The 25,226-nt window shown below is 48.9% G+C and overlaps 1 protein-coding gene across 5 annotated transcripts in view; it reads left to right on the plus strand.

Moving 5' to 3' along the window:
• Positions 1-2,608: 2,608 nt before the first annotated feature.
• The window catches only part of LOC142063145 (rho GTPase-activating protein 20-like), a 37,596-nt gene continuing 14,978 nt past the window's right edge, over positions 2,609-25,226 (plus strand). For 2 of the 5 annotated variants that reach the window (XM_075106539.1, XM_075106542.1), the window contains exons 1-3: positions 2,609-2,736; positions 20,804-20,886; positions 25,043-25,213. In XM_075106539.1, the coding sequence (XP_074962640.1) occupies positions 20,807-20,886; positions 25,043-25,213 (251 nt within the window). In that variant the 5' untranslated portion in view covers positions 2,609-2,736; positions 20,804-20,806. Of the gene's footprint in view, positions 2,737-3,346; positions 3,433-20,803; positions 20,887-25,042; positions 25,214-25,226 lie in introns of those variants that run through there. The other 3 variants (XM_075106540.1, XM_075106541.1, XM_075106543.1) reach the window with 3 other exon arrangements.

Genomic DNA, 25,226 nt, shown 5'->3' on the forward strand with positions numbered 1-25,226 from the left:
TGAGGAAAGATCAAGGAAGAGGTCAAGCAACCACAGTAAAGATGGTCAGCAAGCCTTTCCCAAAATGAGACAGCAACTCTCCTCCTAGGGTCAGGCTTTAAAAGTGGATGATACAGGAGAAGCCCATGTATTTGACCTGCATTGTGGGTGCACCGCAAGTTCCCCTTGCAAGGTCATCTGTCTGCTACCTTGCATGATGCAGGAAGAGTTGCTTAAAATTAAGGAAAAAAAAAAAAAAAGAGATTAAGGTGAAAAACTCACAGTAAGTAAGTGACAAAATGTTCAAAGCAGATATTTAATAAGAGAAGAGTGATACAAAGGAGAACAGTACAGGCTTTGTTGGGGCACACAAAAAGAGCTGAAAGATCTAGCAAAACTGGTGATAAATGATGGCCTCCCACAAATATTCATCTCATACTAATTAGAAAGGAAAAAGCAATAGGCTACTCTGGAAATCTTTCCAAAACAAGAATCTGCATTATAAATGTCTTTTCTCTTTTACCAATACTCCCTTTAAGACCCACTGTGTTTCTTTTGCATCAGCTCTATCACAGTGTTGTGAACATGGTGCATGTTCACATAGCAGGGAGGGCAAATGGGTACCAGGTCCTCCATGAAAGGCACAGAAGAGTGGAAAGTTGGGTGACTGCCACAGCAGGTTATTTGTGATCCCATGAAATGTGCTGCAATCATGGGTTCTGTCAATACGGGGGGAGTCGTAGGAATAATTTCAAAGAGGAATGTGCCTTGTCAGTGCATGCTTTAATTGCTTTCCATAGCAATTTCTGTCCAGCAATCATGGTAGAATTATGGAATTAATGTACGGAATTTCCAGCTGGCCCAGAACCCAAGGATGCTGAATAGCAGCAGCACCTGGTTAGTCTGGCAGTATTTATGTCCATTTCTGTAAGCCACCAGGACTCCCAGCACAGAGACAAGCCCCTCCTGGAGGCAGCCTCATCGCAGATCCTTAGTCTTCCAACCCAGATACCAGACAACAGGTGCTTTCCTTGAAAGTAGGAGCCCCACTCACAAGGCCTCCAGCATCTGACCAGCCCCCGGATAGCTGACCTGGCCTGTACTCATAGGCTCTCAAAAAACAAGGTTTTAAGCTGAGAAGCTGAGCTGAGCTGCGTTGGCAGCAAACCAGTCCACACCAAGGCCTTCCTGCAGAGGGCTTGTGCCTGAGTTCCATCAGAGGGTTTGCCGGAACGAATGGGTTTCCCCCAAATGTGAATCATTCAGCGGTTTCCACCGGGGAAGAAAAATAGTTTCACTGGACAATTTCTCACAGTTATTTATGTGTTTGTACTGCAACAGGTTATATACAGAATTCTGAGTAGGTTGTGGTCGTGAGTGTCCCCCCCAAAGAGTTGCGGTCTAGTTGGAGAAAAGATGCAGAAAAAGGAGGAAGTTTGAAACGAAGGAGTTGAGAAAGCTGGAAGGAGGAACAGTGAGATCAGGAACAGACGATGACACGTAGAGGAAATGGCTACAGCTGATGGTCCCAAATACTCTGATGTGTACCGTCCAGGTGTAACCAGAATCTTCCTCCTAACAGAATGGATGGACTGCTAAACTGGGTGAGATTTTTTTTGGAGCTCTGTATGGAAAGAGATGTAAGGAATGACACAGATTGGCACAGGCAAAGTGGGGAGCTGACTGCTTTTAGGTGAAGTTGGAAAGCTGCGTGGGCACATACATTGCTGATAACTGGGACAGGAGATCTGGAGGTGAGTGTGGAGGAAGGAAGCGTTGTGGGAACTGTGTGTGATACCTTCTAAAGTTGCTTTCATGCCATCTTGCTCAGGAACAACTGCTTTCTGGAACAAGAGCGTGACTGTCTCCGGTCCTGTGAGTTCTTAGCTCTTCCACTGAGTTTGCCCAGAAAAGCTATCTTTTAGCATGATTTTCTGGGTAGCTCTTTCCCCGTAGTTAGCCTCTGACTCTGCTCTTGGGCAATGCCCACCATGGAAAGCCCGGTTCTGCAGCACTGAGGTAGCAAACAAATCTACTGAGCCCCCTTCCGTGCCAGGTTCGCTTTGCTTTGTAGTTTCCCAGCCTGACCCTACCCGTGCTTAAGCCCCGCGCAGAAAAGCTGCTTTGCAAAGAGCGGGTCCTGCCCTTTCCCGCAGCACAAGTCATTCTCCGGGCCCTTTCTTTCCCCACAACGCTTCGGGGTCGCAGGCGAGCACGCAGAGAGGTGCGTTCGTCCCACGCAGGAGGAGCCTGGAGCGTGCCATTCCCCCCGCTTCGGGCGCCCGGGGGATTCCCCCGCCCTCGCCTTCCCACGCGGAGTGTCGCGGGTGGGAGCCCCGCCGCTGCCTGCCCCAGGCCGGCTCCTTCCCCGGGGCACCCACGCCCCGCAGGGATGCGCGGGCGCCGGCGGGGCGCTCACCGCGGCCTCCCGCCTCCAGCAGCTCCGGCCGAGCAGGACGCGGGACGCGGAGCTCGACCCCGCCCGCAGCGCTCCGGTCCCTGCCCGCCACCCCGAGCCGGCAGGGGGCGCTGCCGCAGGCCACGCCCGGCCCCGCGACCAGCCAATGGCCGGCGGGACCCGCGCCGAGCGGAGCCGCCCCGCCCCGCCCCGCCCCGCCCCGCCCGGCCGCGGGGCCCGCCGCGCCGAGTCCGCTCGCCGGCCCCGCCGCCGCCGCCGCCGCCGCCGCCATGCGCCGCGCCGCGCCTCGGCCGCGGGCATGACAAGGCGGCAGCGCCGCGGGCCCTGCGCGGAGCCAGGCAAGTACCGCGGCAGCGCTGCCCTGCCCAATCCTGCCCTCCCGCCGGGGTTGCGGGGCGGGGAGGGGGTCTCCTGCTGCCCTCCCCCGGGGGGCTGCGCTGCGGGGCGGGGGGTGTCTCTCCGTACGCTTCCCCAGGGCTGCCGGCGGTGGCGGCGCGTCGGTGGCGGCGTCGCTCAGCTGTTGGCGCTGGGGCAGCTGGATGGTCTGCTTCAGGAGGCGCTGGAAAAGCGCTGGGGGAAGCGGCCGCCAGCCTGGAAGGAGGTGAAGGTGTCTGGTTTCCCGAGCCCGGCTGCAGGAGGGAGGGGAGGCAGGGGGAGCTGGGGGAGCTCACAGTGTGTCCGCACGTCGGTGTGGAGCTGGGGTCCCGCTTGCCTTTGGCCTGGGTCGGCAGGGAAGCAACGTGGGAGCCTCCGCAGCACGGGGGTCTCGGAGCCGCTTTGCTTCGGGCGCGTTCGCAGAGCGGCGGCAGAATCGCAGCGCTTTCGCATCCCGGTGTTGTTCCAGGAGACCTGTCAAGTGCGCGTTGCTTTGCCTTCATGGCAGGACACAGTGACAGTCCTTTTGTTACTGCCTCGTATTTTTAGGCTCTCCAGGAGAAACCGCAGTCTCCTCTGGAGTGAGCGAAGTTAGTGGCACTCGCTCCGGCAGAGCGGGGAAGAGCTGCTCCCTCGGTACTGAATTGCATCTACCCGTGGTGATTATTCTTTTTTTAAATGCAACAGAACAAACAATAGAATATTGTATTAGCATGGGGTTATCCTGAAATAATGGAAAATACGAGGGAAAACTGTAAACATTATGCAAAATGACGGTCTGAAATTCTGAAATCATCCAAAACAAACAGTAGCTGAGCGGGACTATTTTATTTGCAGGGAGTTTCCACTGGAATAAATAGCAAGGTCTGTTAAAAAAAAAAATTAATCCGCAACTAGTTGTAATACTTATAGTGCTTGCCCTTGCCAGGGGCTGGAAGGTGCCCACAACCAGAGAGATCTTTATAATCCAGTGATGCATTATTGCAGCTTTTGCTGCCAATTCTTTAGAGACACTTGCAGTTTTTACCTAAAGGCCCTACCTGAGACAGAGATGCCTGGTTTTCCCTTTACTTTCCCATCTTCTACATTTAGAACATCCCTTAACGATCTTCTTCCTAACTAGACCTCTCTGTGCTGACGCCTTTGTGTAACGCAGTCAAAGTGTTGCTGTGATGTGCCAGCTCTACGTTACCTGCAGAGGTGGGAAACGAGGGCCTCTAGCAGTATGGTCTTTGCCTCAGCGTCATGGCCGGTTGCTAGCTTGCACGGCCGGAGCAGGAGGGCCATGGACACCCGCTTCCGCAGGAGCATGAAGCTCCTATGTGGGTTGTGTTCCCTGGGATGCACGGAGCACCACCAGGTACTGAACCTCAGCCTTCCCAACGGTTTCTTCAAGGTCCTGATCACCAGTTTGTCCAGCATGACTTTAAGCTGCTTAAGCCACTGGTACTTGATGGGATATGTATAAATGGCAGTGTTCCTGGTCATGGGACAGCTTCCAATGGCTTGCTGAAACAGCTCGTGCCCAGCTGCAGGGAAGTTCCTGGGTGCATTCCCCAGGCCCCTGGGCTGCTGCTCTTCAGGGCACACCTAAAGCGAAGCAAAGCATTTAGTTTGTGAGCCAGAGAGAAAGTGGTCAGGAGGCCGTTTGATATGCACATACCTTTTAAACCTTCCCCCCCACCCCCCCAGGATTTGCAACTGAGCAGTTTTCTCAGAGATCTCACTGCCTATACAGGCAGTTAGCTTGACTGGGAGGTCTATTTATTTAACGCCCTCTAGTGATGCTTTAAAAATTAATGTAGGTACCTTTCAAGAGGAAAAGAAATATTAAAGTTTATTGGTTTAAAAAGATTTACATTTTCTGGGAGTCAACTGCTTCAGGGAATCCCTATGAAACACAATACCACGCTTTGGGTGAGTGCATAACCTAATTTTGGATAGGCTTCTCTAACCATGGAGACATAATGATAGTCTCTGCCGCCCCTGCAGACTCTCAGTGGTGCCCAGTGAAGGTCTTCCGATCAACTGCACTGGAAACAGTTCCTTTCTCTTGACATGTCTTTAAGCGCTGCTTCACTTGAGGTTTTGGCTGAATGCACATGTAGATCGCTTAATGTGGCTCTGATGTAGGTGAGCTTGGCATTCGCAGAAGGGACCATTTATGCTTCTTGGTGCTTCACCTTTGTTCGTTATAATTCAGCTACGTTGGTCCCAGAAATGGGAAGTGTGTGGCCTTGTTTTTGCAGAGGAGGTAGCTCCAGGGACTAGAACTCCTTTAGATTATAACCAGGGGATGTGACTCAAGCATCTGCGTAGTCAAACGGGTTTTGCTTCATAGGTATGGGAGATGTTGAGGAATGTACCATTGATATGGCTTCTCTTAATTAGCTGGAAGATGTAGTGGATGTTTGTTTGCCTTGACTAGCCATGAGGGATCCCAGACCCCCTCCAGCCTGTAATATGGGAGATTCTGATTTGTGGCTCTGATGCAGACATCCTCCTGGTGGATCCTTTCCTAGTCCCTTGTGGACAGCATTACACCAGCACACCATGCACACCAGCACACCTTCCTGCCTGCCACAGGTTCACCACCCCTCTGCTGTTTCACCCTCTGTCATGCCAGCACGGTCACAAACACCCCCAGGCTCCTGTGTATGCTCGATTCGCCTTCATCCACATATTGCTCACTGCTTCACACTTGCCAGTGCCGCCATCACAGCCAGTAGCACCCCAGCAGATCCAAACCCATGCACCTCTGAAAATGTGTACAGCAGCACTCAGCCGCTCACGCTGTCGTTACTCGCCCATGTCCCGCTTACAGCTACGTATGATCACACCTACGCTGGACTGCTCCCGTTTCGAACAAACACCCCAGCAGCCTCCAGAGCACTAGCAGCACATCGCCTGCTTGGCAGCACTGCTCTGGAGACAACCTCTATCCCCTGGCTGGAAGCTGATGTGCAGAGGTCATCTAAGGTGGTACTAAAGTGCAGTACGCATCTGATCTGCGTGGCTGGTTTCTCAGCTAAGACAGGAAATCTGCCTTGCCAGCTTCCCACCTCTCTGTGCGCCTCTGGGTAGGGACCTGGCATCTCCTCAGGATGTTCTCTTTAACTTGTCTGTGAGTGTCATCAGTATGAGTACTTGCACCTAGCAGAGCAAAAAGCAAGTCTGCTTAACAGCACCTTCTCCATTTCAGCCAGAGGTGGGGACTATGGCAGTCACTGATTTTAAAAAACAAACCAATAAAACCATCTTCTGTTCATCTTCTACTTCTCAACATTTTCTCCTGAGGGATCTCAGAGCTATGGGAAAAAGGATTGGCACAGGGGATCAACGTATCTCTTCTTGTCTCCACACTACTGCCCTCCTCACATTGCCCTGAGAGCAAATGGCAGGACAGATAAGGACGTGAAAATTTCCAAAACCTGGCGCCCATAGTTAGCCTCTCTGAAAACAGGTAGGGTGGAGTCCAGCTTGTGGCATGTGAGAGAGAAACTGAAGCAAAACAGGATGTTTTTGTGATTTAAAACTTATTTTTCATAATTCCTATTGAAAGGCTTGTTTTGGTTTGGTTTTGAAGTTGCCTGCTGTGTTTATTGGGAAATTTATCAGCGTGTGTGTGTGCACATGTGTTTGCATAGGGAGGGCAAATGAAGAGCCTACTATTCAGCCTCAGTCATTATGCTATCTAACCTTTGTCTGATTCATTGGAGATGCTGTACCCACTCTTATAACTCCTAGCCTCTACGAAGTACTCGTGTTTTATCATTGACTTCAGTGGAAAAAGACATTTTCTCCCTAATTGTTTCTTCTCGTTGGCTCATCTGAGTTTCTGCAGTAGCTTGTAGCAGTTGCTCCTATGGAATAACTATAACAGCCCCGTGTAAGGAGCTTAATGTGAATAGTTTGATTCCACTGCTTATCTTTTTCCACCTCTCACGCCATCAAAGAACTGGGACACGTTCTTTAAGGCCACACTACTTGACTCGCATTGGTTCACAGCAAGAGCTTTTTACTCTAAGAATATGCATATTTCTTAGTTTGCCAAGTGATGCGAACAATTTCTGGCTTCCAGGTTATTTGACCTCTGAGCTTTTCATCTTCCATGACTAGCTTCTCTCCTCCCCTTCTCAGTCCACTGGCATCTCTTCAGGCTGTGTTTTCAGGATCCTCCTTCGCACTTTTTTTCACGTGGGCTCAGCTCCCATAATGCTGCTCCCACCTGCCTTTCCATTCTTGACCTTTGCCCAGCTGCTCAGCGATGTCTCACTCTTGGCCTCTGTCACTGTTCAACCCTTAATGTCTTCCTGCAACTCCAAAAAGTGGCAAAAATTGCAGTTGCTCAAGCCAAAGTCTACTTTTATTTGCCCAGCTCGTGTAACTTTAGACTTGCAGCTCCACTGCAACTCATGGGGTTTGGATCCTCATTTGAGGCTATTTTTGATTTCCATCAGGTGTAGAATTCTGTGGGATTAAATCCTACAATTCAGCACAAACCTATCACGAGTTTTGAGGAGGAGTTCGGCAGTGAATGTTACTAATAAGTGTGTTACCCGTCCTGATGTTGACAGGCAGATGAGCAAGCAACAGAAAGAGGAAAATGCCTTTCATGGTGTGTGTGTTGGGAGAGGTGCGGTCGATTAACCCATTTTTCAGCCAGCCAGCTCTGAGAATGCCATTTAACAACCCCAAGTCTGTATAATGCTAACCGGATGCTTATAGGGCATAAAGGGATTAATGTTCAGCTCTAATGAAATCCAGATGCACAGAGCTGCCTCTTTTCAAGGTCTTTTCCATGGCCAAGCTGCAAATAAAATGATTTAATCATTGTAAATAGATGAAAAACGCAAGACTTGCAACACGCACTAGGTACTTAAACTCACAGGCACCAAAGGCTGCTGGCGCTTACCTGGTAGAGGGAATGGTGTCACCCACTGACCCTCTGCTTGCAACAAGATCATTTGTAAGGTGGGAACTTGGGACCTTTCTTGGGGAGCACAACTGATGCACGTGTTTGCATTAGGGCTGGGGGAAGCTGGCTCAGAAACAAGCCTGCGTCTACCCCTAAAAGAAAGGCACGGCAGCTGTAAAGGTGTTGAGTGTCTAGTCAGTCTTTCTTAGGAGTGTGTTGGACTGCTAGCAACTTGGCACCTTGCACTGGATGTGTGTCCGGGGAGAGGTGAGGATTCACACCGTGGCATTCAAGGGGAGACGCACTGTCCGCTCAGTGAACCTGAGGCGTTGCTGCCTCATAAACGGTTTGTAGTTTACACTTTCTCTTCCTTGTGCAGTTTATATCGTCCTGTATCACACGCGGAGCATGGGTACTGTGCGTTTCGTGCGCTGGGAGTTAACCTGGGCCCTAGCAGGGGCTGGACCAGCATACTCAAGCTCAGAGGCCCTGCTTCAGAAGGCTGAAGTAATTCTGTAGCTGGGCAGACCCACCTGTCTGTGAGTTTTTAGCTTTTAATATGGCAAGAGGAGGAGATTAGAACCAAGAGAGGGGAAGAGAAGGGGGTTATTTTAAAGACATGAAGGAATGTGTTACATTCTTCTGTTCTTCAGGTTTTGCTGCTCTTCGAGTTTTTCATTTTGCCAAAGCGTGATTCAGTGAACTATTTATTTGCATTTTTAAAGGAAGAGCACGGTTCTTCATTTACTTTGGCCTCAGTGATGAATTTTTATACTGTGAAATCCAGCAAGTTCCTTTCCAATGTTAAATATACATCCAACTTTACAACAGAAACTTCTACCCCAAAGTGCCAGCCTGAATTAAATGGTTTAAAGGGGTTTATAAAAGTATGCCCCCAGTGATTCCCCATGAGCCTTATCAGTAGTAACCCCAGAACTGTTTGATGCTATGTTCATAATCAGAGCATGCCGCAGCGTGATGCTACAGACCGTGTGTGTGTGTAGAGTTGTGCAGAGGTTTTCTTTAGAGCTATAGAGGCAAGAATTCCTCATGAGAGGTTCCTGGCGTAGCTTTCAGCATTGGTTCAAAGGAAGGAAAGGGATGAGGAAAAAGTCCCACTATAAAGTTCTATCAAAACATCCAGGGGGAATCTGTTGCAGTGGGTTTTCACCTCGGGAATAAGCATTGCAGAAAAATCCCAACAGGCAGCTGTTGTTTGGTCTAATCCATTGTCACCAAGTATTTCAAATTTGCTCAGCCCTGGACACCAGAATTGCAACCAAACTGTCAGGACCTTCAAGAAAAGGTGAAGAAATTTTACAAAACAAGGTTTTACTCTTCCCACCACTTTTGGCCACAGTGCTAGAAGGGGGAAGTGCTTCCTCTAACAGCTGTTAGTTCCTCACCAGGCCAGAAGCACAAAGTACGCAAGTATTTCTAAATCAACATCAGTATTTATTGATCTCTTCAGTTTCCATCAATTAGCAATTTGCTGTGCTGGCTACAAAGAAGAGACTTGCATTTGTGTTACTCAGAGTTTTTCAAACTGATATCTGTACAAAAAGGAATTTGTCCGAGTGCACCCTTCAGAAGTTCAGGGCCTGATCCTCTTGATGGCGGTGGCCAATGATTGTCCTCAACAGCAGTAAGCGCTTGTCTTGCAGTGCTTTTTCTGTTGTCCCAGAACACATGGACACATCCCCTCCTGCTGAACCTGCAGATTTGCAGAGGAAAGACCACTCATGGATGTTTTCAGCAGCAGTTGCCCATAATTTCCACAGATTCTGTTCACCAGCACTCTGTCGGTGTGCTGAGGCTTGGAAACAACAGAAATTCTGTTATTCTTGTATTCACTGGTTTTCACTTCTCAGCCCGGTACTGGATGCTGCAGTGAGGAAGTGCAGAGCTCCGGCTTGGCTCCCAAGTGTTTACAGAGGCACAGCTGATGGACGGGAGCTGTGGCCTTGTCTTCCTGCTTAAAGCTTTTGGGTCCCTTTTTAGGTACCCGTCCTGCAGTCTGAGTGGCAGTTTAGAGTTTCACGTTGCTTTACGACCCTGTATCACAGGGCCAAATCCTTGTGCTGATCCCCAGCTATGGATACTCCCGGTCGAGGACGGTGCCATGTGGGCAAGGCTGTGCAGTAGCCAGAAACACAGACCCAAGCCTTGATAAATTCCAAGTGTCCTGATCTGGGGTCCATCCCAGTGTCATTTAAGAACACGGACCATTACATCAGCTGTTCAGAAAGACCCTTGTCAGTCGGGAAGACCTCTGGTGCTCCATGAGACAGCAGTCCCCTCCATGATTCACAGGACATCCTCTCCCATGGCCACCCGCTGTCGCTGGCAGTGTTGTTCCAGACTCCCAAGGAAGGCAGGCCCTGCAGGCACAAGTTATCCTTAGGAGCAGGGAAAACAGCGTAGCATGGAACAGATTAGTGTGAGTCAAACTAATCCCCAACCATCCCTGAGTGGAAAACCCGCTCGGCCTTTGGCAGTCGCAGATTGTTTCTCCCAGTCCCCCTTATATGGGACATTTTAAAATAAACCAGCAGGGCTTCATTTCTTGGAAGGAAAAGGAAACATTTCAAAATGTGTCCTTGCAAACTGGTTTGCTGCCATCAGGCTCTGCATATTTTAAGATATGTTTGAGTTTGGAGCTGCGTTTTAGCAGTAAGGGAGAGGGAAGCAATTAGTGAAATAACACAGGAAGACAAGCTTGTGTAAAATGACTCAGATAAACATTTACACCAAAGTTTCTTAGCTCTGACTTCACATCAAGCCGTGTCCTGACTCTGAAGGGACTTGCATTCACAAATAAAATACCGGACTGTGGCCACCCGATATTATTTTACACTTCCTCCTCTGATTAATTAGGCTAATTATGGGTCTTAAGGAGTTCAAAGGGTTAAAGCTGTGGCAGGAGAGTTAAAGATTCTCCCTAGCATTTGCAAGGAAATGTTAATGCTTTACCATATGCCTGTGCTGGCAAAACTCACCCCGAAGAGCTCATAAAACAGCTGCACTTTTTTGTTCCTCTCTTCTGGGCACTGAATTTTCACCCTATGCAAAGTGAAGTAGGACAAACTATTAAAATACAAATGGTCAGGCATGCATGTCCTTACCTAACACGAAGCACTATGGAAAAAGGAGGCTGGACGGATCGGAATGGGGTTGCGTTAGCCAGAAAACAGAATGGACTGCCAGAGGCTCGGGGTGGCAGGAGGCATAGGGCAGTTACTGTAGTATTAACTGGGCTGCGTGAGCAGTTAATGCTGCTCCTTGTTAGGTGGGTGAGTCATCCCTATCGCGGAAAAGCTGCTTGTAGCCCCAATGGTAGCAAAAGGACCTGTTTCTTTGGACAGGTAGATGATGGCAAATGTTTAGGTATCAGGAATTCCTGATAATATTCCATGAGATTTGATCTGCTCTGGTTCTGTCTGCCCACAGATGTTGTTGATCTGTGCTTTTGGATAGGCTCCCAGGGCCAGAACCATGTCTGTCTTTTTTTTCCACAATGAAAACGTTGCAGTAATGACTCTGGGGGAATATACCTTATGATTTGAGGAGAAAGGACACCTAGCTTAGACCTCTCCCAGTACAAAGACCTAATTTCCAAGCCTAGCTCTGCCACTACTTTTCTGCATCGCTGTGGGCATGTTACTTACGTCTCCATTCTGAGCCTCAGTTTTTCCATTTTCCAAGCAGTCACGTCAAAGCTGGAGTAGAGATGTACAGGATAAGGGTAAGCACGGGCTTGGCTGATTAAAGACTGTAATTGTTTTAGAGCCCATCAGCTGCAAGCTGTTGAGGTGAAGCACAATAGTTATATAGAGGGAAGAGCAGAAAGTTACTTTGCTAAGACCACCGCTGTCTCGGAAACAGGCTGTGTCAGCCCTCTGGCAGCACAGGCAAGCTAATCATAGTCCTGGCAGAGCTCCTCGGTTGGCCACCTGCTCATGGGCATGTACAGCGGTGGGTATTCCTCTAGATATGTAGGGTTTGCTTCTCTTCCCTTATTCGCCTGCCCTGAAATGTCTTCAGAGCAGCCACGAAGGCCTCGCGTACTGCAGGGATGCTCGCATGCAGCTGTTTGGGAGCTGGGAATGGGGTGGTGTTGCAGCACAATGCTTCATCTTCTGGCTATTCTGCATGATGGGAAAAGGCTCATCTGGTGTCTTGAGGTGGAATATCTGACAGAGCTGTGCGTTTGCCTACAGAGCCTGGCTCTGCTCAGAGGCAGAGAGTGTGGAGCAGCTGTGACCGTGGATAACAATCCTAGCGGTGCAGCAGGCCAGGCACCAAAATGGGGAAAATTACACTTTTTGGTCTTGCTTCCTCTCAAAATGAGGCACTTGCTGTCACCGTAAGGACTGGGAGGTGGTTGTACCCTGCCACGACCAGTAATGTCTGAGCTTCTTGGTGGATTGCTGCCAGATGTGGCAGGGAGGGAGGTATCAGAGGCTGGGGATGTTCCTGTAGGTTTAGTAAAGGCCATCAGCTGTGACACCTCTCAGCCCCGCTGCAGGGAAGGGCCATCCTGACACCCTCCTCAACAGCAGATAATCCACAGGTAACGGTAACGGGGCTCACAGCCCACCCTGGGAAAGCCATAATTCCAGGGTTAAAAGAGCGCAGACCCACCGTGCTGCAGCACTGTCTGAGCTGGCCTCAAACCATCCCCACTGGGGAAGAAACAGGGTGAGAAGTAGAGGGATGGGCCAGCTTTTGGGGAAGAGGCGCAGATGGCCCTGGGGAAGAGGCTTGGTCTGCTGGGGGTGCATTTGTGGCCCCTCAGGGGGGCTCTGTCTACCTATCTGGGCAGCTCCAGCCCTGCTGCCCCCATTTCCCTTCAAGCTGAGACAAGGGGACCCGGAGCAGGGTCGCTGCGAGTGGCTGGCAGCAGCCCAGATGCCCACCGAATGCTGCTGGAGCTTCACCAGCTGAGAGGAACCCATGTGCAAGTGGAGGCTTGTGCCTGTTGGGCCTGGGGTGATGGGGAGAGGATCGGTCAGTCCTCGGCAGCGAGTAGCGTTTGCCCTGCTGCTTGGTCCCAGGTCAGCACTGCAAGGAGTAGCTTCAAAAGCTGGATCCAGCTCCTTGGGCAGCCGAAGTCCAGAGTCGAGCTGATGGGGCAGGCTTGGGTCTGCTGCCTTGCAGAACAAGGCAGAGACTCCAGGTGGCAGGGTGGTGACCCATTTAACATCATTCCACCTTGAACAGTTAATTAGTGGTGAAGTTGTTACAAGAAATATTCCTAATTGCACAGGAAAAGCAACGCAGTCTGCCTTCCACCCTGAGGTTTCATGTGCCTTCTGACAAAGCCAGCCCCAGCAGTGCTTATACTCATGGCCTTCTTATGCACTCTGACTTGGGGGAAACTAAGCACAGGACAGACGTGGGAGACCCCTTAGGAAACCAGGTCCTCCTTCCTCTCATCAGTATTTTCAAAAAGGTTTCAATCTCCCAAGTGTCTTACTCTGTCTACATCTGCAGACCCACTCCCCTGGTTACATGCCTTACAGCACATGCTGCAGGCACTACTAGTGCGTCTGCTCACATCACTCCTGTTTCTAACATCAGTAGGCACTGCACTTCTAGAGATTGAATTTTTAGGCATAGCATGATTTCTGGATGTCTTCTAAAGACATCTAATCCTTGAACAGCTCTGTTACTTAGCAAACCTTTCAAACTAATGCTCCACCAGGTTAATTACTCATATTACTCTAGTAGCAGAGGCACAAGGCTCTTATACTAAAATAATTCATTGTATACAGATTTCATGCTACAATCATTATGTTGCTATACAAGCAGTGTATAAAACTTCCCTATAGAGTTCAGTGTCCTTGGCCTGGCTCTTTCGCTACATTACCTGAGTATAAAGCTACTGACTGTAGTGGATCAACATTGATTTACCCCAGCTGACGGTATGGTTGTCTTTGCTGGTCTCTGCTTAGTCCTGGACATACCGGTTTGTGACAGCCCCCTGTCCTCCCATCTCCCCTCCATACGTGCCCCTGGGACCTTCCTCACTGACAGGCATCAGAGTGGGCAGTGTTTGCAGCCCACCACTCAAGGCCAGGTTCCCCTGGAACTGTTGGTGGGGTTACTGTGGTGCTGGCTGACTGGGGGGACGTCGGGCTGGGGGTCCCATGGGAAGCAGCTGCTCCTCCCGGGAGCTGGTTCATGCACGGCCTGTCTTTTGGAGGGCCTGCTACATTTTGGAACCCTCTCCCCATCAGGTCATGCTGGCCTGCCTGCCTGGCTGCGAGCTGGAAAGAAGCTGGTTAATGATGCCTAGTCATGATCACCATCACAACGACAGATCTCTGCTATATGTAGCATCTTCCCCTGGCTGGGAACTGGGCAAAGATGGGGAAACCAGCACGGGAACAAGTCAAGCCCAGGGTTTTGTCTTGGTCCTAGAACTCCAAACACGCACCTTTTAAGAGACACTTGGAGGAGAACTGGAGAGATTTTGCTCTTATTCTGGGTGGCAAGCAGGGCAGGAAATCAAGGCTGAGAATAAAACATGTCCTCTTCCAAGGAGCATGAAAGGAGTGTAACTTTTCAAGCCAGTATCACCCAAGATCAGGCTAGCAGAGTGGCACAGCACCTCTGGGTGAGATTCAGGGCAGGTACACGTGGCTGAGGCTGCCTCCCAGTAAGGTGACACTGAGTGCCCTGCAATGGATTTCCCCATTTGGGGCAAGGGGGAATGACTGCAAGGCAGCAGCTTTTGGAGCCCCTGCTAAAGCTGCTCCTGGTCGTGGGGTCACATTCAAGTTTATACAGTTTCTGAAGTGGCAGATGTAGTCTGGGAACAGCGGAGAATGAGACAGCAGCCATGCAAGTGCACTCTTCCCTAAACTCATTTTAAGTGCAAATCAGCATGAAATGGCAAGCCCAGTTGTTTTCAGTTTGTGTAATCTAATGCCTGATTTCCTTTTGTGCAGTGAACAATTTATCCTTCTCTTTCTTTGTCTCTCTCTATTTGGGTTTTCCAACCAGAAATGCAACTTCAGTTTTATGCAGGCACTTTGTAAGAGCATCCTGTGCTCACATCAACAAGAGACAGAGCAGGAGGCAGAAGTGTCTTACATTATCTCATTAAGATATTTCTGAGGAATGCTGCTGCTAACATAAACTCATTATTGGATAGGAGAGCAGCAGCAGTTGTTTTCACATGGATGGATCTAAGCCCAAGCAATCAGTTAATCGTTTCTGTACTCTTAACTGGATTCTTAAGTATTTTTTTGAATGTTGTGAGAGCTAAATAACCATATGCCACGTTTATGCAGTAACTTTTGCTCTGTTCCGGTAGACTACTGAAAAACGTGCCCTTACTGGGTTCAGTTATCAATAGCAGGGATCAGCTATCTGCTCTGACACAATATACCAGTACTGTGATGAGATCATTTGTAGGAAGAGACTGTTTCACAAGATCCACCCAAGAATGAGAATAATTTTGATGTTATTGGCTCTGGACAATCTGTAATGCTCCAAGTAATCAAAGACTCTGTGGCCCATGTTTTACTGTCTCTGACTGTGCCTTTACCAACATAAGCCTCCCTAACTGGTATGAATGTCAGCATGGAATTGACTCAGAGGCCACATTGATAAGGGTTTTTGTGGGTTTGGTTTTGGGTTGGTTTTTTTTTTTTAAGAGTGTTTGGTACCCTTTCACTGTCTTCTCAGCTAGAAAGTGGACTGTTTGTCAAACCTGGGGAGAATTACACTGACAGACAAATGTTCTGTGTAAAAGAGTAACAGAATGTGGCAGCTAAGAGCAGTGGGAGAAGCAAATGTCCCTTGGAAGTGTGAGCTGGGTGCCTGGACCCATGCTAGTGACATGTTGCTTGGGTCGCTCCATTCAGCAGCACGCAAAGAACTCATGGTGAAACATCAGTGTGCTGAGAATAGAGGCAGACCTGAATTAACCCTCTCCCTGTATTTGATTTTACTGCTTTTAATACCCCCTGGGTACATTTTCAGGTCTGAAGTGTGAAGTTGGTCTCATTTCCATATGATGGTTTGTAATAAAATGCGGCTTCAAACCTCTTTAAATCCTGCGTGTGAAGCAACAGAGTCGGTGCAAGGGCTCATTAAACAACCACACAGGAGGGGAACGGAAGGGGAAATGCTCAAGCGAAATTCAGAGCTCCTTGGGGCAGCTGGACTTTTCCTTCACAATGCATTAGACACTGATGGGTGAATGTCCCAGACCTGGAGTGACATCTTAATTTTTAGGCGATTGTCCATCTCTGTCTAGCAAGGGACAACGTTAATAAAATCAGTGCACAATTCTCCCCTCGTCAAAAGAGAAGGGAGGTGATGGCTATCATCCCTGCCTCAGCAGAGAGTGTGTGGGGTGGAGACAGGTTAATTGACTGATCTTCTTTGCTGTGTGCTCAGTCCTCATGAAGGATGTTTCCACTATGGACTGCAGAGTGGAATGGCCATAGCAGGCTAGTTTTAAATATACTAGCTAGCCCCATTTCGTGGCAGAGGCTCTGCAGAGCTTCCTCCTACTGTTTCTACACTGCTACTTGTTTTCAGACTGGCTTTTTGATCTCTCTTTCAGTGGTGACATACTAATGGCCAAAGCAGAGCTAACCAGGACCCTTCTTGTAATGTGTTTTTTCCCTGGAAAATGCAGATTAATTGAAAACATTTTATCAAGATACAGTGCTTTGGAAGAGCCTTCCAGTAAAATGAAGGGAGGGCTCTGAAGGAACTCTTCCTGCCACACAGGATCTTAAAGCTTCCTGCCAGGCAAGTTTCCATTGGAAAATGCCCTTGATTCGTGCTAGCTTACCCACCCAGCTCCGTGGTCTGCAGCAGCCCTATCATATGTGCTAACCCAGAAATTCAAAATCCTGTAGATCTGTCATATCTTACTGTGCAGGTGGTCCTGCATCCCGGCAGCCCTGGCCTTGCAGGTGGCCAAGCCAACCAGCTCCTTGGCTGTGTCTACCTCCCACATTTGGTCTGGAAGCATCAGGGGCTCTCCTCCATGCCATCATAACCTACAGTCTTCCGCAGCATCAGCAGCTCATGAGTGAGAGAGATGTGTCTCCCTGCTGCTTTGCGCTGACCGGCAGAGATGAGTCTGACCTGGCAGCTGCCCGCTGCTGCTAGCAGAGTACATGAGTCTTGTCAACTTGCAGCAAATGCTAGGGGTCAAAGAAAGCATGTGGTGCTTTTGAAGACACAGTGAATCAATGTTTCTGAAACAACAATTTCAATTTATGTGTTGCAGAAAAGTTGCACTATTAAACAAATTTTGTTTTCGTTTCTGAACGTGAACTAGGCCAAATAGCAGCATTCCGGTGCCACAGAAATTGCAAGCTTTGACCAGCTATTGACGGAAGGAAAACCCACCCTGTACTAAGAAGGTGTCATTATTTTTCAGCTCCATCCCACCTTAACTATCTGATGAATAACATTCAAGCACAGAGGTCAGTGGGGGGAAAAATACCTTGCTCATGCTGGCCAGCTGAGCCAATAGTGTAGGCCATACATGGGTTTGGAATGAGGGGCATTAGACTCACAACCTCCCCAGTGCCAAGAAATACACAGCTAAAATTGGCAGCTCTGAGATGAGTAATGCACAAACACGGTCCAGGATGTTGCAAGTGTTCAAGCACTTTCAGAGTATGTTGGGTAAATGAGCATCTGTTTCCATGGCATCAAAACAGCACAGAGATTACGCCGTATCCCTTTGGCCGGTCTCTGATTCCAGTGCCTGGTTAATGTGAACAGAGCTGGCTTCCAGCAAAAGCTCTCCATGGCTTTAACGTGGAGGAGCACAGCTTCATCTGAAAGCGGTGCCTGTGGGGAAAGGCGGTGTGATGGTGCTGGCACCCAGGCGAGCCCTGGGCTGTGGACCCCCAGCCACCCCTTCAAGCACTGCCAGCTCTGCTCAAGCACAGGGCGGCTGTGGCCACTCAGAGAGCTCCCGCATGAGACAGAGGCCTTGTGGTGTTTCTTCTGCATGGTGAGATGGGAGGGTTTTTTTTTGCAAGAAAACCATAAAACTGTAGACCTTAGAAATATGCAGGATTCAGAGCACATTCTACGTGGTACTGGAAGAACGCTCAAGGCGTTAGGAGACTGTCCTTGTCCAGCAGCCTCTTAAGGAAACATCATTTACGTGGGCTACCATACAAACCAAAATTGTTTAAAATGCGGTAGGTTCTAGAACCCAGCTAGGTTATCCCAAGCAGGGAAGGAGGACATGAGCAACTGTTTTACCTTGCATGCCTACTGAAACCAAAGGCAGAACAATTTATTATTCCTCTATCAAATATGCAAATCAAGTATATTAACCATGAAATCATGCCAATTAGTTGTGTCCCATTCCTTCAGTAAGATGCCGCTTGTGATCTTGCGGCCATCATCTCAGTGACATCCTGCCAAGGATGCTTGACCGGCTAGGGTTGAAGAGACTGGCTGAGGGCTTGGAAGGCAATTTTCTGGTTTGCCTAGAGTTTCTCTGGAATCAGGCAACTAGACCTCTTGGCAACCGATGATCTCAGCATTTTATTTGGAGATAGCAAGTATGGGGAATACCTTGTGTCCTGTAGTCACAGCATTTCACTGGAAACCCAAAGTTCTGTCTTTGTGAGATATCCATGGGTCATCCAGTGCCTGCTGGAAGTGGCGCTAGTGAACAGGTCCTCAGACTCCTCCGGAGAAGTGCAGTGAGCAGGCAAAGATGAGGCTTCTTGGAAGGCACTGCCACCACCATTCAGATACAACCTGAAACCATTCCTAATGCTCAGGAGGAGGAATCCACCAGTACTTGCCTCTCTCATATCTCCCCTGACATCTGTTCTGAGTAAAATGCCCTCCTATATTCACTCACATAACGTACATCATTGGTACTCCTTATCGCACTGGGGTGGCCAAAATGTTTGCTTTACCTACAGTAGGGTTATTATGTGCCATAGGTAGGGTTCTTCGGCACAGAAGATACTATTATGTGCAAGGTTTTATTACAATGCCAGTCAAGAGGTTCCTACAACGCATGCCTGCTGTATGTATTCAGGTGGTCTTTGCAGCTGACAGCCTGCTGGGGTTTTCCACCAGACAACCACACCCATCCTTTCTTCCTACCCTAAGATATTGCATGACTGATGCTTTACTGTACTATGTTTTGTAGGAACATTTTATCCTATTAAGGCACCTCTGAAAGTCAGATGTTCCATTTTAGTAGGGACTCTTTTTTTTAAAAAACATTTTTGAGCAGATGTTATTTTTATTTAGTTGTTCCCTCTGTGAAACTCCCGAAATCAGATCTTTGCTTGGCAAGGTCGTATCAGGGAAGGAGGGAAAAATTGCCATCCGTCACTGTCTACATATATACACATACACAAAGAATCTACTTAGAGAGCACTACTGGTGTTGCAAAGCTGAGTATTCATATATTTGGAAATTGCTTTATTAAATTGCACTTGCAGTCCCACTCCAACTTTGAATTACATCATCACACACTTTTTCCAAGGTCGTCTGTGCTTTGGAGCGCTCTGGTGGACCTGATCAGGCAATGAATCAGGAGTCTGTGTGGAGACAGCTCTTGCCTGTAGAATTCCCTGGTCTTTTGTCGCCGAAGTCAAAAGGTGTTGTGTAAACAAAATGGGACACGAGGAGGAGAGCGCCTTCCCTGGCAACTGGACTCCACGCCAGCCTCTGCCACAGATTTCCTTTCTGAAGTGTGGTAAATCACTTCCAGCAACTTTTGAAGTGGTCACTAATGCCCTGCTCTTAATTTTTGGGATTCCTCACGTAGATCCCTGGAGATAGACTTACAGCCATGCTGAGCCGCTGTAGCTCCAGTGACACTGAGCAGGAACAGCGCTTCAAACCAACCCCCTCAGCAAACCTTTCTGTCTGCTCAGAAAAACCAGGCCCAATGTACTGAACACCAGGCACCCAAATTCAGTGTAATCACCTTGTTCTTCCCCTTTCCATCGGTGCAATGAGGATGATACCTTCCTCTAACAGCGTAAGAATGTCATGTTAATGTGGTTACAAGGTATTGAGGTGTAATGGTGTTGTGTACTCAGAGGTGGGACTAATGAGCTCACATGCAAGGGATATTGCTGCATTCAGCATAGAGTTTGAAAAGTACACAGTTAATAAAAGCAACATGCTTTCTCCGTAGGGCTTCTGCTCAACCAGCAATCCTGGTTTCCTTTACTCTTAGGATATTCTGTATTTCGATACATTCAGAAGGCAAAAGACCAATAATTCTCAGCATACTCTAAACTTCCTTGTACTTCAAGCTCTAATACAGGCAAATGCTGAAATTAGAAATGAGCCGTGGGACAGATTTTCCCATGCTACTAAGCAAGAGCCACTGATGTAGGGATTTCTGTGATTTCTCTCCCAGGCTAAAATCTGTCATCTTTCGCCAGCACAAAATTCATTTGGCAAATAAAAGGAGACCTGTGACCTTCGTGTGTGTATGTTGGTTATCATGTCTAGCTCACAAGTTGTACCATTACAGTCACCTCATTTCTGTGTCATGCAAGACTTGGTGGCTGTGGCTGTTAAAAAAGGTACAATTGTCTTGAGGTTACACTACCTGGGGAGGGGCCTAATAACAGTCTATTTGCTGAATTTGTAAATCGTGGAAAAAGAAGATAGAGAAAAATCTACTAAGTGACCTCCTCCATTCCTTCAGCCCATAAAATGTGGTTCCCTACAGTATTATATGCTGTTCATTGCTTTGTCCAGTGCAGTTTTAAATTGGATTTCTATACTTTTCCTTAACAAACTACTCCATGGCATGAGTATTAGGAAGTTTTTCTTGACCTTCAGCCTGCAGGTTTTTTCTCTGCTTAATTTCATGTCATTACTTTGAATTTGGGCTGTGAAAATTGGAAGCATTTCAACTTAGGGAAGTTGTAAGTGTCCCACATAAATGTAAGAGTTGACAAGTGTTTTAATAATAAGGACGGGGGGGGGAGGTGTCTAAAAGCACAGATCATGGCTCTCAGTGCCGAGATTCCGTGAGTGTTAACTAGATAAAAAGAAAACTTGTAGAGTGTAATGAGCAGATCTGCTTCCAAGGTGGCCAACTGGAATGTCTTTTTGTCTTGCAGAAGATGAAGCCCATAGTCCAGAGAAGACGATCTACCCCTTCTGCCATTACGAAAGCTCTCGGCAAGTCGAAGTACCATTCCAGGTAGAGGAAATACCTCTCTGACTCCTTTTTCCACCTTTCTGCCTATAGAGACTTAAATCAAACTTGTTTTCACATTCATTTAATGGTGTTAAGGACAATTTGTTTGTGGACAGATATGGAATAGTTTCTTTTTTACTGGAGTGGCAGTGTGCTCAGCAATACAAGCTGGGGGAAAGGAGGAAGATGAGGGGACATTCACGTTATGGTGTTTGTCTTCCCAAGTAACTGCTGCACATGCTGAGGCTGGGCGTCTGCCCGCCGATGCGAAGTAGTGCTTGAATTCCTCTTTTTTCCTGTCTTATTTTCTCCCCCTGTCCTGTTGGAGGGAGTGAAAGGGCAGCTGGTGGGGGTCTGGCAGCCAGCTCAGGTCAACCCGCCACGCAAGGCTAGCTTGTTATTTTCAATGCAGGTAATATTAAGTCTAGGTATTTGATGCTTGTTAAATCCAAGTCTAAATAGACCCAGTCAATATTGCACAGCACAGAGGCACCCAAGTAAGATCAGGTACGAGAAACAGTGTGCAAGTTTCTGTAGTGGGTTTTCCCTGTTGACCTGGCTGGGATAAACGAGCTCTGACACTTGCATCGTTCAGCTCGGGGGGTGGTCACAGCACTGGCAGAGTAGACATCACCAGCGAGATGCAGGGAGCGGAGCCGGGGCTGGCTGGTAGAGGGCCCTTCCTCTATCCCTTGCAGCGCCATTCTCTGCCATCAGGGCATGAAATGCTCTATACAGTCCAAGCTGGATTGAGTAGCAGAGCTTCTGTCTCTTCCTGACAGCTCTCCTGGCTTTTCTCTCACATGCCCTGACCCCCACCTGCCAATGTAGCAGACTTGAAGGCATGGGCCTGTTCAGAGCTTGCATGGGGCATATTGTGACTATGTGCTGTGTCACGCTTAGTCTCTAGATAAGGAGATGCTTTCGTGAGTTGTAAGCCTGGAGTTTTTTCCTGAAATTCTCTTTCACCTGGAAGCCCACACTGCCTCCCTCTTGCCCAGTAGCATAGCCAGTGCAGGGAGGCCAGTGTGCTCCTGCCAGGCGGGAGCAATGAGCCTCAGCTTACAGACACAAAGTCCAGGGGATTCTTTTCCTGAGATGCGGCGATGAGGTCGCTCACATCATGTACACTACGTTACGACTCTGAGAGGCCATACCTCCTGATGGCATAAGAGATTTTCCTTAAAAATAAAAATATTTATGTGTGTATGTATGTATACATGTATTTGTGGGTGGGTGGGGTTTTTAATAGGTATATATATCCCTTATGTTTGCAAACAGCAGAAAAAGCTCTATCCTCCCCCCTCTTTCTGGACTGCAAGTGAGACAAGCTTCCTGGTGTGGTTCTGGCTGAACCGTCAATGGGTGCTTGGCTGACGGATTCCTTGCTCTTTAGTCTACCCTTTCACCAGTCACAGGCAGTGGTATGAGAAGCAGAAGCAGAGATGCCCTAAGAAAAGGAAGAGTTGATGCCGCAGGAAGGACAGACAGAAGCAGCCACAGGAGAGAAGCTGCCCAGTGCAGACCAGTTCGTGGGGACTCCTCTCCCAGCAGCATGTGGCTGTGGGTGAGGAGCGCAACTGGGAGGTGTCAGAGGGCCGTGGTGCCGAGAGGCCCCATGTGGGCCTGCCTGTGTTCTGCAAAGGCCCACTGGTTTGGACGAGAGCGCGGCTGTCCCCATCCCCTCGGCTCTGGCTGCGGTGAAGGGCTGCGGTTTAGTTTATTCAGGGGAAGGAGGCTGCCAGCTGCCCCCGGCCGAGCAGGTCCGGACAGAGCTGCTGCAGGCAGGGGAGGCAGCCCCTGGCATGGGAGCAGCCAGGGCAGGCGGAGGATGGACAAGGTGCACCGGGAAGGTGCGGTGGGACACAGGACACAGGCTGGTGTGGCATTCACTGCCTCGCACACCAGGACTGTGGCAGCATCGTCCCTGAGGAGCATCCTGGTGTTCCGCCCAGCACGTCCCTGCCTGGCTGCCTTCTGGGGACATGCTGCCAGAGACCCCTCCGGCCCCTGGGCCGCTGGCGGGAGAGCTGGCCCTGAGACTCAGCCACGTTCCAGATGGAGATCCATCTGGGCATGTGAGGGGGCTGGGAAGGCTGCCCATGCCCTGGCAGCACGTGTGCCAGCACCGGCTCAGGCCGTTTGGTGGGAGAGCCACCAGATCCGGCCATCCTCCGGGGCGGTCACGTCCCTGTCAGATGACAGCACCTCTCCCTCACAGCTAGGTTGACCGGACAGGTTGGGTGGTGACCTTGACATGAAAAGCTCCCTCTCTCGCCTGCAAGGCCGGAGCCATCCAGTGCTCTGCTGACGCTTTGCTTCTGCAGGTGTAAAGCACCAGGAGTGTCAGCAGATAGAGTCAGGTGCAAACATGCCAGATGTGCAGATCTTCTGCTGAAATATGGAGTGCTAGCCACGAGCAGAGCTCCTTGGTCCTTTAGTGGGAGCTGAGCACTCTTTGACGTCACCCCCTCTTCCTCCTGCGGCACTGTGTAACTACTAGACACAGATAAGGGGATGCCACGCTCCTTTCTGCCTTGCTCTGATAGCAACCTTATAAATAGTATTTCCTGAGTTATTTGTTTAGTTTGATTTTTCTTTCTTTGTAAGAAAGAGATGATAAAGCTGAACTCATTGACATTTTGATCTGGACCAGCCCTCCTGAAGAATACCCCTTTTATGTTACACCATAGGTAACTGATTCATACAGTATATTGTGCTGTTCTGAAATGAGCATGTGGGGGTCAGTCTCGTAGGATCATTTAAAATAAAGGGCAGGACTGATTTTCATTTGATTGTCTTCTGGCCAAGTTATGTGGCTTCTTTGTCATGTCTCCCCCACCCCCACCCCAACCCCCTTCTAAATTGCACTAAAAAAAAGTACAGAAGAGAAACAAATTCTTTACTTTATTTGGCTGGAGAATATCCTCTGGAGGGAGGGAAGCTTTAAACGTTTCTCATGATGGATAGGGAGCTGGTACAATGCCATCTTTGCTTAGGCCACCAGAGTATTGGTGAGATCTTTTTTGCTATCCTGCTGTTGTGTTTACAAAGCTGTGTAACAGCTCCAGCTTTAGGAAATCCACTGCTGAGCTCGTGTGATGGCGTGGCTCCCATTGCTTAACTGGCACACATAGAAAGCTTTAAATATCAAGTTTAAAGGTGATTTAGCTTCTCACTTGTAGAAGCAACAGATACACATTTTTGTCTATGTGTAGAGACAGGAGGATTTCTGTTGTTTTTCTATCTACATAAATCTAAGGCCATGTCTCAGAGGTTAGCTAATTCAGTCAGGATTGGGCACATGAACCCAGGCTCTGACCAAGGCTCAGCAAAGAGCTATTGCATGTCCATTCAGCACAATCCCACCTGTAGAGCAAGGGTAGACCCAGGAAATGGCTGTGGGACCTGCTGTACTGCCAGCACTGCTATGAGAGCCAGGAGCAGCGCTGAGCAGGTGCTCTGGGAGGGTGCTGAGAGGCAAGTGGGGAGATGAGCACCTGGTGGAGCTCTTCCAGCTGAGGAGAGCATAGAGAAAGGATCTGGTTCAATACTGACAATGGCTTGTTGACTGCGGTCAGCGTGCAAAAGCGATCAGCATTCTTTGGAAGTGGTCAGCACCTATATCAATCTCAGTAGAAAAAAGAGGCTGGATTGCAGCCAGGCAAACCAGAATCAGGTGGCTGGAATTAGATGAGTACATGCAGTTCATTTTTTTTGTGCTGCAGCCCTTGCACTGACACGCAGATCAGTGAGGATGGAAAACATGGGCAGAAATGGTCCTTCCCCATGCCAGTCTGAGCAGTGCCATGAGCCAGGGACTGCCATGGGGTTTCTGTGTTCTTTTTGAGTCATAGCTCACAAGCATGTGCAGGAAATAAGTGTTTTACCTGAGCAATAAATGACTCAAAAATTAATATTTCAGCAGCTTCACCTCCCCAGATTTGGTGCAGGCATTTAGGCAGTTTTCCATTTGTCTGAGGCTGGTAAAATTAATTGGCCAGAGGCCAGCAAATGCAGTTCATAACTGAGAGCAATAGGGGCAGTGCTGGGAGAAGCGCAGGGCTGTTGGGCTGTTCCAAGGGTCACCTGTGTCCAATCACAAACCCTTGTGAGAAAAGCTGCTGACAAAGTCTTACGATTTTTCTTCCTCCTCCAGGGAAAATACCCTTTCCTTTTCCCATTCAGACAATGGGCTGCCAAGAGGGGTGTTCGGCAGCCCAGGCTCCACTTTCATCCTGGACGAGCGAGTACAGCTAACCGTGGGCCTGCAGACCCAGGAAAGACATTTGATTTTGTTCAGTGATGTGCTGGTCATCGCCAAGTCCAAGTAAGAGGAATTC

This window comes from Phalacrocorax aristotelis, chromosome 11 (genome assembly GCF_949628215.1).
Source record: "Phalacrocorax aristotelis chromosome 11, bGulAri2.1, whole genome shotgun sequence".
Taxonomy (NCBI): Eukaryota; Metazoa; Chordata; class Aves; order Suliformes; family Phalacrocoracidae; genus Phalacrocorax; species Phalacrocorax aristotelis.